This window comes from Macrotis lagotis, chromosome 1 (genome assembly GCF_037893015.1).
Source record: "Macrotis lagotis isolate mMagLag1 chromosome 1, bilby.v1.9.chrom.fasta, whole genome shotgun sequence".
In the NCBI taxonomy this organism is placed as follows: Eukaryota; Metazoa; Chordata; class Mammalia; order Peramelemorphia; family Peramelidae; genus Macrotis; species Macrotis lagotis.
The window spans coordinates 44,817,454-44,829,364 of NC_133658.1; the positions used below are offsets into that span (position 1 = coordinate 44,817,454).

Consider the following 11,911-nt stretch of genomic DNA (forward strand, 5'->3'; position numbering starts at 1 on the left):
ACCTCTCCAATGACTGCATCCTCTACACAGCTGCCATGAGAGATGCCCCAAGTGCAGCCATGCCCACTACCCTCAAGAAGCACAAGGCCAGAAATCTGGAACTCTGCAAAAAAGATCTGTATCCCAGAGATCACAAAAAATGAGAGAAGTACTACATGAACAGCTCTTTTCTTAGTGGCAAAGAGTTAGAAACTGAGGGGATGCCCATCAATTGAGGAATAGCTGAACAAATTGTGGTATAGGGATGTGATGGACTACTATGGATCTAAGAAATCATGAGCAGTCAGACTTCAGAATAGCCTGAAGAGGCCTGCATGAACTGATGCTGAATGACTTGAGCAGGAGAACACTGTACACATTAGCTACAACACTATGAATTGATCAACTCTGATGGTCACAGCTCCTCTCAGCAGTTCAGTAATCAAAGACAATCCTGAAAGACCTATTAAGGACAATGCCATCCACGTCCAGAGAAAACACTAGAGTCTGAATGCAGAGCAAAGCATAATATGTTCACTTGTTAAAACTTCATTTATGTTTTTTCTTTCCCCTTAGTTCTAATTCCTCTTTCACAACATAACTAATTTGAAAATATGTTAAACATGATTGCACATGCACAACTGTTTGCCACCCTGGGGAGGGAAGGGAGGATGGTAGAAAAATGTGGCACTCGTAGATTAGCAAACAGATAAATGTTGGAAAACTACCATTGCATGTAACTAGGAAAATAAAATAAAATTTCAATTGGAAAAAAAAAGTTAATGATACCCAAAAAAAAAAAAGGGGTGAACATAAGGATGGATAAATGATATTTCAGGTTGAAATTTTCATTTTAAAATAAAGATGCAGGTCCTCCTCCAAAAGAAAGCTCCAGGGATTCCCTCTTAGCAGTGCAAGCCTCTCACAACCTGGCCCCAGGCATATTATGCTTCATTCTCTTTCACACAGTCAATAGTCCAGTCAAAGTGGCTCCTCACTGCCATATGCTGTCTCTCAAACCTGAGGCCCTGGTTGCTTTCCAAACCCAACCTAATCCCCCTAGCTGTGGTGGGCTTTGCAGGAACCATCAAGCATTTACTATGTGTGGACCAAGCATGCTTATTTTGATCTTATGGTGTTTCTTGACACAGAATGTAAGCCCCCTGAGGGCAGGGAATGTCCATTCTGTTACTGGTATTTCAGTGCCCCCCTAGCACCAGGACTGGCATAGAGAAAGAAAAATGAATGCTAGCCTACCTCTGACATGTATTATTCTGCTGAGTGTGAGGGAATGACTTTCTGGGCTTCAGTTTCTTCATCTGTAAAATGGGAGCATTAGACAAAATGACCTTGTGGTCTCTTAAAAGTCTAAGGTCCTATTGATCTCTAGCCTTCAAGGTTATTTTTCATTCAAATATTTAGAGAAGATTCAGCTACAAAAATATCCATGTTCCAGAGAATGGTTCCATTCTAGTCCCATCAATTTCAGCTGCTCACACATATGCTTTCAACAGTAATTCTATTTTAATCTCATTCTTCTCATAATCTCATTTAATCTCATTTGCTCAGAACTTCCTGCAAGTCATGATTTAGGACAGTAACTCTCTATCACTGGCCTGAGCCAAAAAGGTGAATCATTTAGGAAAGTATGTGCTAACAGACTCAACTAGTTTAAAATAGGGAAAGATAAAAATACTGGCTTTCTGAGTTGTTCAATAGAATGTTTGAAATCATGTTTTGCAAGTACAAAAAAAAAAAGGGAAAAGTCAAATTTTAGCATTTAAAATATGAGATAAATAGAGAGTACAAAATACGAGTTAGCGGGGTGGCTAGGTGGCGCAGTGGATAGTCTATCAGCATAGAAGCCCATAAGTTCAAAGAAGTCAGAAATGAAGACCTCAGGTCATATTTTTAACATTGAAGGTGACCATGGGGCGGCTAGGTGGATAGAGCACCAGCCCTGGAGTCAGGAGTACCTGGGTTCAAATCCTGTCTCAGACACTTAATAATTACCTAGCTGTGTGGCCTTGGGCAAGCCACTTAACCCCATTTGCCTTGCAAAAAAATGAAAAAAAAAAAAATATGAGTTAGAACTTAAGACACACTAAGCCTAATTACCAAATCATCTATGATTAGTCATTACTACTTTTTTCTTTACAATCTCTGGGAAGATACCTAAATGTCCCTGCTTTGTTTCACAAAAAGAAAAAGAAAAGGAACTGAAACCAAGAAAACAAGAAAAATTCCAAATTCAGGCAAGGGAAAATCTGATTCCTGATTAATCCTCAGTATGCCCTTGTGTTGACTGGTTTTGAAGTTTTACTTTTTTGCCTTTCTTTGTATTTCCAGAGTAAACACGTAGAAGATACCTAACAAATATTTTTTCCCTCTTGATGGATTTTTTTCTTATTCCACTTTTTATTTTAAAAAAAGTTATAAGAGATAACTCACTGAAAGAGGGGAGAAGAAAGTAAATGGAAATCTAGATCATACAAAAACAAAATACATCAATAAAAAGATTTTTCTAAAGCTCAAGATTGTTGTTTTTAGGAAAGCATTTATTAACTATCTATATTCTACTAGAATAGAATTGTTAAAAACTCAAAATGTAAATTAAAAAAAAGTTTTTTCCCCACATTCTCAAATATTATTGGATAGGAGGGCCATATGCTGCCCCCTTGTGGCTGAATGTGTGCTATACAGATGTTCTAGTCTAGGTGGATCCTGGGAACCTTAACTGTATATGATTAAAATTGATTTTTTTTGGTAGTTCTATGGATTTTATTTTATTGCATTTAAATATATAATTAGGAGAAGGGGTCCAGGACACAGGACATTAAAAAAAAAGAAAAAGAAGGGCCAGCCTGGCTTTTAAAAATGCTAAGAAACTGTTGGCAGAAAAACAATATTAACACAAATAAGGTCAACAATCCTGAAGAGGCAGGAAATCCAGTGTTTTCTAAGAGTAACATGAATTTGCCATGCTTCATCTTCTGTACGAATGGTTTTCAGTACCTGGTAAAGTTAATAGAGGCCTCTCTTAGCAATCATGGGTGCTCAGAGGGGAGCACATGAGGCTATGGGAGCCATGACTTGGGAGGAAGACATCTCTGAAAACCTAGGCTGTCTCCATGTACCACAGACATACAATGAGCATTAACGTAACTCACTTCACTCAGATTCTCACTTACATTTCCACTGATTGCTGGTGTTCTTTGGGTCCTTTTTGGTCAACTCAATGATCCAAACTGGCAAGATTAAACCTTGCTTATTGATCAACAACAAAAAACATTGCTCTTCATTAAGACCACACAGCTCTAAACATGCAGTGAACAACTCAGGGAAGTTTGCTTTGTTCCTCTCAGGTACGCCTAACAGACCCCAGCCAATTCAACAAGTATAACCCCAGGACATCTGAGCTATGGTCACTGATGTCCACCCATCAACTCACAACCAACAAGAAGGCCTTATCTGAGACTTCTCAAGCTTGTCAGATGAATATCTGAAGGGAAATGACTTGTCCAAGACCAAGACAAACACAAAAGCAGGAAATGAAAAAGCACCTTCCACTTCCTGCCTCATGACTGGCAGGCCATGCCACCCCACCTCCCTGCTGAGGATGTTCATTGTTGACATTTCCATTTAACTACACAGGTTCTAGGCAGGAGGATGGACTTCTAACTCTCTGGAAGGCTCCAAACTTCAGAGGAAACTGCTTTCAAGTGCAGTAAAAGTCATCTTACCTGACCTCTTCACCAGCAAAATCAAACACCTTGGTGATTTTAACTTTTTCTCTTTCCCTAGGCTTCTCTGAGTCTTTTGCCATCCCAAGGAATTTGTCCAATCTCTTCTCTTGACCTTCTCCTTCTGTCTACAAAACACAACAAAAACTCCAATCAGTTCTACCAGGTGGTGAGAGAGCCCCTGGATAGAGCCCAGCAGGGGGTTCACAACTGGTTCACCTCTCACATAAATAAAATCTCACAAAGGAATTTTGTTCCTACTAAGAAAATGCCTCCTCAACAAGAACAACAAAGAGAGCTTCATGTGTTCCCCCCCCTCCCAGAAGATGAGCTTTGTTATTTGGAGGGGATGCTTTACTACCCACTTGGGTAGCACTAGAGAACTTTTACCATCAGTTTGGGGGTAATCAGCACACAGAAACCCAGAACAATTCTGGACAAACATTCGCTTCTGTCCTCTCTCCACTCACCTTGGTTTGGCTTTTCGGAGGACACACTTTTGATTTTGGACCCACATCGCTGAGGAAGCTCGCCCAGAGGGCATCATCTTGTCTTTTTTTCTCCTCCTCTGAAGGAATACTTTTTTCCAGTTCTACCACTTTCTCTTCCTCTTCACCACTATTTCCTTCTGTTTCTGCTTCCACCTTGTCTTCTGTCTCTTCCTGGTCTTCCATTAGCAGCCCTTTTTTTCTCTTCCTGGGTACCAAGAGAAAATCAGAAAAGGAAAGTAAGGACAATGGAGGAAAATGGAGCAAAACTCTGATCATTCTTACCAATTCTTGCAATTATTTAAAAAATTCTGCGCTATGCAAGCTTGGGGAAAACTGATCATCATGAAGTTGTTCTTAAGATTCAAAGTCCAGAATAAAAGAATTCAAGGAGGTGGTGACCTCATTTTTCAGTGTCAATCAGTCAGTCAACAAGCATTTCTAAATATATAAGCCTAAGGATGACAGCTAGCATTTATGCAGCCCTTTATGTTACCTCAATTTATATTCAAAAACAACTCTGAGAAGTGGGTGCTACCCCATCAATGAAGCAACTCGCCCAGCTGGTAGGGGTCTTCCTGTCCTCCCACTGCATCACTTAGCTCCTTCGGGTGCCTTCAGACACTCCAGACTCTGTGCTGAGTACTGGAAACACAAATACAAAAGGCACAACCTTCAAGATGCATACAAGCTAGTTGAGAAGACACCCAGACCTAACCCAGTACAATAAGCCAGAGAGAAGAGGGGAGGCAGCTTGGGGGGGGGGGAGACTCAAGCTGATGGGGAGGACCAGCAAAGGCCTCCTTCTGGCAGGGACTGGGTGCTTCAGCTTTGTCTTTTTTTGGTTGGGTTTTTTGGCGGGGAGGGGTAAGGCAATGGGGTTAAGTGACTTGCCCAAGGTCACACAGGTAATTATTAAGTGTCTGAGGTCACATTTGAACTCAGATTCACCTGACTCTAGGTCGGTGCTCTAGCCACACTGCACCATTTAGTTGTCCCACTTGAGCTAAGTCTTAAAACAAGTTAAGGATTCTACAGATGGAGGAGGGAAATGGAGAGGAACAAGAACAGGGAGAATACCAGGACAAAGTCAAGGAGAAAAGAGGTTGGCACTAGGGAAAGCCAGATGGCAGAGAATGTGGAAACAGCAACAGTTCAGAAAAGGGCCAGGTGACAAGAGGAGTCTCCATATGTCTGAGGAGCACCAGGGACCACTGGAGGCTCCTGAGAGAATATACTTCAGATAAGTCCCTGGTGATTTCATCAGCTGCCGTGGTTTCATTCTCATATTGATGCAGACCATTCCCAGCTCCCTTGGACCATCCCTGGTCTCCACTGAGCTGCAGTTCTACACCAGCCTTGGATGCACAGAGCCAAAAGGAAACCAGAGTCTTTGAACATGAAACCGCCCCTCTCCTCGTTTACAATGGAGGGCACCACCCTCCTTCCTGTCCCTCAGGTTCACAACTTGGACATCGCCCTCACTTCCTCCCTCTCACTTGATGGCGTCAATTGGTTACCAAACCTTGTATAATTTCTTTTTCTATGACATCTTTTGACTTACTTCTACTTATACAGCAACCACTCAAGTTCAGACCCTCATTACCTCTACTCTGGACTATGGCAATAGCCTTTAAATTTTTGTCACTTTTTTAAATGTAATTTTTACTGCTATCTTTTGTTTTTACACTAATTACCACTGTGCATCTTTTCCCTCTTCCTCCCAGACAAGCCTCCATATAACAAAGGATGTTTTTAAAAGGAAAAACAAAAATACAAGGAGAAAAGAAAAGAGTGCCTGTGGCAAAGTCTTACACACTTCCAGGGATTAAGGTCAACAAAGAAGCTGAACAGGAGTGGTCAGACAGGGGGGGTGGACACAGGCTAACCCACTTGGATAGGCTTCAGCATTGTAAATTTATCTTTTGAAATGGAAGGAAATAAATGAGTAGAGAATCTTAAAGACTGAAAAGGAAGGAAGTGGAAAAAGATTGAAATATTATGAATAAAAGAGGTTAATTTAAATTATTAGACAAGTCTAGCTGTTTATGTAGAAAGACTGCTGTATAACATACACCATCAGATTCAAGCACCATATCACCATATCAACAAAGGATGGTTTCATCTAGAAGAGGAAAAGTATTGGATTTCCACCCCCGCCCCGAAATGTCGATAATATGAAGACAAATTACATCAAACCATATTTTTTTAAAAACTCCGGCCTAAAAAAAATTAATGGGTAAATCTCAATCTCTCTCTTCACCTCAGCTTCCTCATCTGTAAAATGGGAATAACAACCACACCTACCTCACAGGATTGTTGTGGCAATCAAATGAGAAGGGTTATGTGAAGAGCTTTGGAAAACTCAGCACTTTTAAATAAATAAATGGCAGGTACTGAGATAACATTTTCATCTACTATGGAGTATATGACATTTATAGTCATTATTGATCCATTAAGGGATCTTGTTTGTAACATGTCTGTGAACCTTCCATAGGAACTACTACTGAGTCCACAATGATGAGGAGGCAGGGTTACCTGGGGGCCAAGTCTAGAGACTTCTTTTTGTTGTCTTTGGAATTCCTTTTTTTGCCTTTGTCTTTCTTTGTCTCCTCCTCATCTTCCACTTCATCTTCCTTCACTAATTCATTCACATCATCTTCACTATATTCTCCACCTGAAATCACACAATGTAATTAAATAGTCAATAACCAATTTGGCATGAAGATTATAGCTTTACTCCCAAATAAGAAAAGATGAGTGATGATCAAGGATGGAAGAGGGAAGAAACAGGACCACTAGAGCTTTCACATAAAGGCTCCCACAAAAGGGGGGAAAACACCAGTGGGATCCTTTTCCAGCCCAAGATGGCAAAGGAGAAAACCAGAGACCTGCTGGCACTAGAGAAGGAGCCAGGCAGGTGGCATGCAGATGGAGGGAAGCCTGGATGCCCGACTGTGGATATGGAGCCTTTTCAGTACAGGAATGGGTTGAGCCTACACATGTCTAACAGAGTCAAGGCAAGTCTACGGTGGTCTCCTCTAATCCACTGGAGCCTTAAATGTCCTGACAGGGATGGGCAGCAGCTGTTTACATGAGCCTGTGGCTAGATCACTCAGACCTGAAACTGGGAAAAGTCAGCCTGGAGATCAGCAAGCAGATTGCATACTAGATCGCTCTAGCTACGGCATAAAATATATGCATCTATCTTACTGAAGACCTCAAAGAACTAAATACTCCAAAAGTAGTAGTAGGACCTTAGATAATATAGAATGAAAACCAATCAAGGTCCCACCATCCCAACCAAAATTGAACAGAGTCTGAGACAAAGTCCCAATTCACAAAGACTTGAAAAATAAATAAAGATGCCAATAACAACAACAAAAAAGTATATAGGAACAGCCAAGACATAAAACTAGATGAGAATAGCTAATAGTTTGCCTACAGGTTTTTCAAAAAGTGGAACCAAATTTTATTTGCTGATTCATGTGGGGGGGGTGTTTTTGCTTTCAATTGTTAATTTCTTCTTTGATTTTTAGATTTTCTATTTTAATGTTTATCTGAAGTTTTTTGGTTTTATTTTCCAATTTTTATCTTTTTTTTTAGGTTTTTGCAAGGCAAATGGGGTTAAGTGGCTTGCCCAAGGCCAGCTAGGTAATTATTAAGTGTCTGAGACCACATTTGAACCCTGGTACTCCTGACTCCAAGGACGGTGCTTTATCTACTACGCTACCTAGCCACCCCTCAATTTTATCTTTTTAATACCATTCCCAATTCATTGTTTTTCTCTCCTTCATATCTGATGTTTAGATATATAAATTTCCCTTAAGGACTGCTTTAGTTGCATCACCAAAATTCCAGCACATTATCCCATTTTTCTAATTTTTCTTGTTCAAAATGAATTCATTTAAGTTAGAAAGGAGTTGGTCAACTGAGAAAAAGTCTTTTTTAATCAAGTTTCTCTGATAAAATCTCGTATTCAAGATATAAAAGGAACTGATGGGACATATATACATATATATGCTACAGATACATATACATAAAAACACATCTATAGATACATATATACATATATCTCAGCATATATGTATGTAAACACACCATTTCTAATAAATAAATGATCAAAAGACAAAAAATAGTTTTGAAAAGAAATCCAAGCTATCTACAGATGAAAAAATGCTCCAAATAATTAGCAATTAGAGAAATGCACATTCAAGTAACTCTGAGGTTCTAGCCAAATAAAAATAAAACATAGAGATAGATAGGCAAATAAAACCAAGGAGAAAAAAAGGAAAATTATTATTGTTGAAGAAGTTATAGTAAAACAGGTAAATTAACATAGAATTGGTGAGAAAAGTAAAATCATCCTGAGGGTGAGTTAGGATGAAATTGGAAAGAGAAAAACGAAACAAAGATAGGTAAGATCTGTAAAGATTTTTATAACATAGTAGAGACACCATATTTGGATTATATCACAGTTTCAGATGTACTGAAAGAAAGGGTAGGAATAGGGGTGGCTAGGTGGTGTAGTGGATAAAGCACCGGCCTTGGAGTCAGGTGTACTTGGGTTCAAATCCGGTCTCAGACACTTAATAATTACCTAGCTGTGTGGCCTTGGGCAAGCCACTTAACCCCGTTTGCCTTGCAAAAATCTAAAAAAAAAAATGTAGATAGTTTCTTTTTTTAATCTTTGGCTACCCAGCACCTAGAACAGACTCTGCCACATAGTAGGCACTTAATAACTGTCTGAACAGCAACTGAATTAGACCAAATATATGCAGAGGAAAAATCTATTAGAGGAAGCCTATTGTAATTATGGTGGGTTCTTGTCCTTGGTCACTGAAGGCCAAAATGACATTACCATGTTAGAGACAGTGCTTCCAAATATGGCTGATCAGAGCAAGGTGAGCTCCAAATGTTCTGCCACAAACATCAATGGGAACACCTGGGATGTTTCCTTTGAGTTACTTCCATTCTGCCTTGCTCCTGGAGCATGGCACCCTTTCTGATCAGGGCAAGCCATTTGAAGTCTTCTTCAGCAATTGTAAGAATACTAAGGGATTGATTCACAAGATATCCAGACAAGACCATCAATAGAACATCAACATTTGTCCATCTATATGACAACTTTTCATCTACATCATTTTTTGAGAATAACACTGAGGGAGAGTACCAGCAGTAAATATAACCAGTTTTAATCAATAGTATTCCACAGCAGATCCTGTCTTTATCACAGAACTGCCTGATGATGTAAAGAATGCAAGATATCATTGTATTAATTATGTGTTGACCAAGGAAGCGTCAGATTGCAAAACTTAGTTTAAAAGGCTTTCCATATACACATATACAAGATTCCTTTGTGAAACAGTAGAAAGTAGTGGCTCTCCAAAACTAAGACTTGAATCCAGCCTCTGCTGACTTATTAATACAAGTTACTTGGATTCTCAGTTTCCTCACGTTACAAAATGATGGGGTTTGCTAAATAGTCTCTGTAGCCATTAAATCTTATTTATGCTAATTATTGTCCTTTCCATCAAACTCCCCTGTTCCCCTTGGAGAGCAGAACATAATGAAAGGAACACTGGATAGAGATAAAAGAGCTGGGTTTAAATAACCATCTATGTCATTCTATCTCCTCCCCTCAGCCTACAGAACTTTCTTGAGGTTCTCTCTAGTTTTAAAGCGTAATCCAAGTCCCAAGGCAGGAGGCATCCCCCCCCAATTCCCGTCTCCTATTTCCTTCTCTGTACCCATGTTCTCCTCCTCCCCGGCAGAATGTAAATTAGAATAAATGCTTATCTTAACTGAAGTTGCCGCTCTGCTCATTAAGTGGCAATAATAACAATAGTAATCATAACACTATCATGTGGTACATTCTTCTAATTTCGTGGGCCTGTGTTTTCTTAATTCAGGGCAGTGTCCAGCACTTGATTTATTAACTGTATGACAAGGCGGTTTTTTTTTTTTAGTTTTTGCAAGGCAATGGGGTTAAGTGGCTTGCCCAAGGCCACACAGTTAGGTCATTATTAAGTGTCTGAGGTCCTCCTGACTCCAGGGCCGGTGCTCTATCCACTGCCAGCTGGCGGCCCCTAACTGTACCCATGGCGGGCTGGTGTTGAGTTGCCTTTTCCAGCTCTAAGAATCTATGATCTTTCTTTAATACCAAAAGGCCCCGGTGCTGTCTGCCAGAATGTTACTATCAAGTTTACTTTAAAAAGCGTTTTCCTCTATTTTCTTGGCTTTCTGGATTTAAAAAAGAATTGTCCGAGTCGAGCCCTTAAATTCCAGTCTTTTTCGTGTCGTTGCGCCGCTCCGGGAATTCCTGCATCGAAGGAATGAATGAATGAATGAATGAATGAATGGATGGATGGATGGATGGATGGATGGGGGAGGGGAGGGCCTCGGCCCTGCCCAGGATGCTGCCCGCGGGCCTCCCGCCGCCCCGGGCCGGGCTCCCGCCTCCGTCTCCATGGAGACGCCGCTGAAAGAGATGAGCGCGCGCAGGGGTCGGGAGCGTGGAGGGGCGGGTCGCGCGTGCGCGGAGGGAGGCGCGTGCGCGGGGAGGGGAGGGGAGGCGGCGAGGGAGGCTGAGCCCGAGGGGGCGGGGCCGGGCCGGGCCGGGCCGCGCCGCGGCTCTTTCTCTCCTCGGGTCGCGAGCGGACCGGCGGCAATCCCTCACCAGAGGGCACGTAGTCTTCGTCTTCCTCGGATGACGAGAAATCCTCCGAGTCGTAACCGTCCATGGCGTCGCAACCTGGAACCTGCCCGCGAGACCGAAGGCGCCTCCACCGACAGGCGAATCCCGAGGGAGGAACCATAGAGAGAGGGGGAAGCGCGTGGCTAGAGCGGCTGGGCGGCCTCTGCGCGTGCGCGGGCAGCGCGCCACACGCGTCACTTCCGGAGGCGGAAGTCGGGAGGTGGGCCCGGGGGGGCGGGCCTTCGCCTGGGGAGCCGCCACAAGCTCCCCTTGGGCCCTAGGCGAGGGAAGCGGGGCGGAGGAGGGGTCGCGTACCGGAGCCTCCGCCCCGAGCCACGCGGCCCAGGTCCGCTAGCTGCCCCGCCTCCTCGGGAGCGCCCAGGTTGGTGGGGGTCTCCGATGGGAGGGTGCCCCCCACCCCCCGGGCCCGACTGTGACCCCTGGGCGTGTATAATCGAGTGCAGATTTCAAAGCGATGTGGCGGAGCCCACCCTGTGCCTTTCCCTGGCCAGCCCCCCAAGTCCCAGCCACCTCACGAGGACTTGGTTTTTAATTTATTTAGTTCAAATTTTCCAATTTCCCCCCTAATCTTGCTTCCCTCCCCCACCCCCGAAGGCATTGTTTCCCTGGATACTTTGATAAATTGAATGTGGTGATAGAGAAATCATATCCTTAGGGAAGAAAAACAAAATATAAAGGCGAACTTCCTTGATGTAGCCTTTCCTCCCTCTTCCCCTCAGATTACTTTGTTTTTACATTTTTTTTTACTTTTACATTTCATATCTTGTTATTTGTACATTGTCTCCCCCTTATAGGCTGGATTTTTTTACCTTTCCTTGTATCTCCTGCACAGGCTTGATAAATGTTAGTCGACTAAAACGGAAATTTGCTTAACATAGTTACTAATACGTGTATAACCTATTTCAGGTTCCACATTGTCAGGGGGAGGAGAGAAGGAGGGAGAGGGGAAAAATGGGACTCAAAAATCTTATTAAAAAAATGGA

General features: G+C 42.2%; 1 protein-coding gene and 1 long non-coding RNA gene across 3 annotated transcripts in view; one reads left to right on the top strand and one right to left on the bottom strand.

Moving 5' to 3' along the window:
- The window catches only part of CFDP1 (craniofacial development protein 1), a 144,167-nt gene extending 133,117 nt beyond the window's left edge, over positions 1-11,050 (bottom strand). The window contains exons 1-4 of the mRNA XM_074199642.1: positions 10,890-11,050; positions 6,749-6,887; positions 4,193-4,418; positions 3,723-3,850 (exon numbers count right to left, since the gene is read on the bottom strand). Of these exons, the coding sequence (XP_074055743.1) occupies positions 3,723-3,850; positions 4,193-4,418; positions 6,749-6,887; positions 10,890-11,028 (632 nt within the window). The 5' untranslated portion in view covers positions 11,029-11,050. The remainder of the gene's footprint in view (positions 1-3,722; positions 3,851-4,192; positions 4,419-6,748; positions 6,888-10,889) is intronic.
- The window catches only part of LOC141497099 (uncharacterized), an 85,013-nt gene that overhangs the window by 11,409 nt on the left and 61,693 nt on the right, over positions 1-11,911 (top strand). The window lies entirely within an intron of this gene.